The sequence below is a fragment of the Opisthorchis viverrini genome (genome assembly GCF_000715545.1).
Source record: "Opisthorchis viverrini unplaced genomic scaffold opera_v5_251, whole genome shotgun sequence".
In the NCBI taxonomy this organism is placed as follows: domain Eukaryota; kingdom Metazoa; phylum Platyhelminthes; class Trematoda; order Opisthorchiida; family Opisthorchiidae; genus Opisthorchis; species Opisthorchis viverrini.
In genome coordinates, this window is record NW_008751908.1 from 299,123 (window position 1) to 302,635 (window position 3,513).

A 3,513-nucleotide genomic window follows, 5' to 3' on the forward strand; every position below is an offset into this window, starting at 1 on the left:
CAACGCTGACTCGCGCTGTCTGGGTTTGATACAAGGCTGTGACGCGCTGCATATTGAGGGGGCGTTGTCTATCTGGTTAACATCTAGCGGACCTGAGAGTCTCGGTAGATTTCGGGCATTCAGTGGTTGCTTCTAGGAAGCTGACCTTCCTGATATTTCCTTTATAGTCCTCGTGGAAGGTTAGGACAGTGTCGTCAGTATGTTGTCTTCAAATCCATCGAATGTGTCACATCTACCCGCTGTCTCCCGCTCCGAAGCCTTAGTGTCAGCAAAAGTCTTGCCTACAAGCGAGTGCAACGGTTACAAGGGATCTCACGCTAGTTGAATTGCATTTTTCATCGATCCAGGCTGTTGCTAAATTGTTCAATTGATTCACTGGCCTGGATGTTTGCTGGTTTCCCTATTAGGATTTTCGTGGAGTTTGAGGGTTTCAGTTGGTTTCAGGCATTCTGGGATTATTTTCAGGAATCTGACCTTCTTGACAGAATCCCACTGATTATTCTTGATCGAAGCTCAAGGCAACTGACTGGTTAAGGAGCGAAATTACCGATCGGAAGGTGCGTAATTCGATCCCAAATTCAGTATCCCGACTGCTCCTGTCTAGTAGGTTTGGGCAACCTGGCAGTGATTCCTTCAGCTAGCACGGTAGCTAGGCGCCGACAGGGTGTTACTGCTGAACACTTGTTGAAATTGTAATCTTGAATGTGGTCTATTAGTCCAGTGGTGTATATAATACGTGTGACGTTATCAGAACGGTCCTTTTATTCCCTATTCAAGTAAAACCACTCTGTCTTATTTACCTTTCCATTCTCGTCTGCCAACCAGGTTCATTTCACACGGCCGGACGGATTGTCGCTGGATGTGCCGCAAATCTGGTCTGGATGGATACAGTCTATTTGAGCGGGATCGGTACACTTACTGGAGGTATCTGCAACATCGTTTTGCCCTTGATCTTCCCATCAAGTTTTATGTGGTATTCTATCTACGCCGCATTGTTTGGTGTTGCCTGTGGTAAGTTGACCAGACACTGCTCGTAAAGCTGTTGGTGTTCCCCAATAAACACACCTAATCCGCTACTTTGCAAGCACCCTATACTAGCGGGTGAATCTGTTTTATGATATGAATTTCGCTGATAACCTGTACTCTAGAGTGCTCCCCGTTCTGTTTTGAACGTGCATCCTTGTAGCTTTACGTCTTGACTTTGATATAAGTGTCATTCCATCGTTTTATTTATGCCCGCACACACACGCTTACTTGGTTTCAAGCTCTTTTCGAACCCTCAACGCACCCTTAAATGCTCTCCCTATTCCCTCATTTGTTGCAAGCCTTCCCGATTCCAATGATCCACCTACTATTAGTACGGTTCCTCGGATTGGAACGGCTGACTGCGAGCTACAGCAACTTGAATCTGGCCAAGGGAATCGCGTCCGTAGTTGGGCCGCTTGTAGCCGGTGAGTAGACTTTATTGGTAATATTCATTACATTATTGAGCAATGACAAAACCGTATTGTACCACAGTCTACAAGAATTCTTTGTGGCAGTTCTGGAATCAGCTACTACCTACTACCTATTTCATTTCATCCATTTCCTGTTAGAGGATGGGGTCACTTCTTAGAAGTCTCCGGTTATAGATGTTTACGCAAGACGATCGATGAAAAGACTTTCAATCCAGCTTTTGTCCTCATGGTGTGGGCTGAAAATTTTTTTCTATTGCAGTTAACATTGTCGAAACCACGGGTGAAACTGCTCATTACTTTTTCGTGGCTGGGGTTTGCTTCACACTGTCCGCACTCGCTCACTTAGGACTTTGTCGATTTCCCTGCTCAAAGCCTGTGGATGAGCTGGAGGACGATTTTCGGGCTGACTGCTGCATGTGTCTAACCGAACGTCAACAAGAACCGCAAGACTATTTAGAAGAGGATGAAGAATTGCACGCAGATCTACCCTTGAACTACCATTAGTCGGATCAGACTACTCAGGAAATGATTCCACCCTCGGACCCACTCAACTTCTGTTGCCATGTTGTTGGCCCCGGACCTCCAAGTGTGCTTAACCCACCCATCATTGCCTTCAGTCCGATTCCTTCTAGCGTTCCTATTTATTTCAACCCTTCTGCAAGATGCTCAGTTCCGCTTTTGCTATTCACATCCTTCGTTTTGCTAGGCCCTCTTGCACGTAAAAGCCAGATCTTGATTTTTGAACATTTTACCACAAGTTGAGTGCTGCTCTGGGTTGAGTAACGCTTCAATCCGGAAAAAGTTGTGGTTTTGTTGTATTTAACTAGCACGTTTTTGAACAGGCATCTTTTTTAGGGTTTACTTTTCCGAGTGAAGTGATGCGACTTGGAGTTGACTAATTCGCAGTCAGTCGCACTTTGGCTACAGCTTACACCCTTAACCGGTAGGTGGTCTGTTTCAGCTTCGATCTTGGGCTGGTTGTCTGAGCCAATCTAGAAATGCTCATTCAATTGACGTAGAAGTCACCATATTTTCAGGTTACCAGGATTATCGTACAACGCACTTAGGCAAACAATCCATGAATACTTTTGTAATATTATCGTTCGAGTTTCCAGGACTGAACCAACTCCGGTGTCATTCAACACACCGGGTGTATTTGCCAATAACTTTATCAATTCAGGGCGTTCTGGATATCGTCGTAGATGAACGTATCGACCGCTGCCCCAGTGAAATTCACTCATTCAGTTCCCTCAGACTGTATCTGTTGAGTAAACCGTTTTTTAAGTAATTGTAGGCATTCCACTTGGCTTCACTGACCTGTAACCATGAGAAGAGGGTAAACAACACAAATTCCAGTATGTTTCTAGTTAGCAAAATCATGTTTATAGGGTTTTACGCAGTTCAGTAGGGGAAAATTTGCGAGATTCGACCTGCATATGATAAGCTATCCACTCCACTGTCTACCTGGCGAGTGAGTTTTGGAAATCTCTATCCTAGCTCCTTTCAATGACATTTAGTTGGTCAATCGATATCTCGCTCAGCCTAGCTTGACTGGGCTTTCCAGAATGTATTTCAACGCTCGAATACCAATGTACTAGTCAAGTCAAATCGCGAGAAGATGTGCACCCTGAGGGTGAGTTTCCGACAACGCTTGCTTGATGATGCCTTCCTTTATTTCCATTCCTTCGCTCGTTTTCGGCAACTGGGAAAATTCGTCGTTAAAATGACCAGTACTGAAGTGCTGGGTTAATATAACGGTGGTACACAGCCGCACACAAAGATGACGGTCTAACGTCCGGCATTCACTGATGGTAAATGTAACATACTGAACGGATTGGGCGATTGGAGACAGGTAACAAACCAGAATGTCATCAACATACTAAACTGTACGCAATAAATTCTCCAAACGTCCAATTCCACTTTTAATAACGTAAACTAAAAAGCTTACGTGGTCGTGGCGTTCAGCTAGCGCAGAATCTAGAGCAAAGTATGATCAGTGACGCAGTAGCATTCAAAAACACGGGCGTACTGTCCGTGGGGGAAATGATACAACTGG

At 44.8% G+C, this 3,513-nt stretch overlaps 1 protein-coding gene across 1 annotated transcript in view; it reads left to right on the forward strand.

The window, feature by feature from the left end:
• T265_09032 (hypothetical protein) overlaps window positions 1-2,329 on the forward strand; it is a gene marked incomplete at both ends in the record, with an annotated part of 27,312 nt that extends 24,983 nt beyond the window's left edge. The window contains 3 exons of the mRNA XM_009174996.1: window positions 826-1,011; window positions 1,326-1,451; window positions 1,717-2,329. Coding sequence (XP_009173260.1) covers window positions 826-1,011; window positions 1,326-1,451; window positions 1,717-1,961 — 557 coding nt within the window. The remainder of the gene's footprint in view (window positions 1-825; window positions 1,012-1,325; window positions 1,452-1,716) is intronic.
• Between the last annotated feature and the right edge of the window lie 1,184 nt (window positions 2,330-3,513).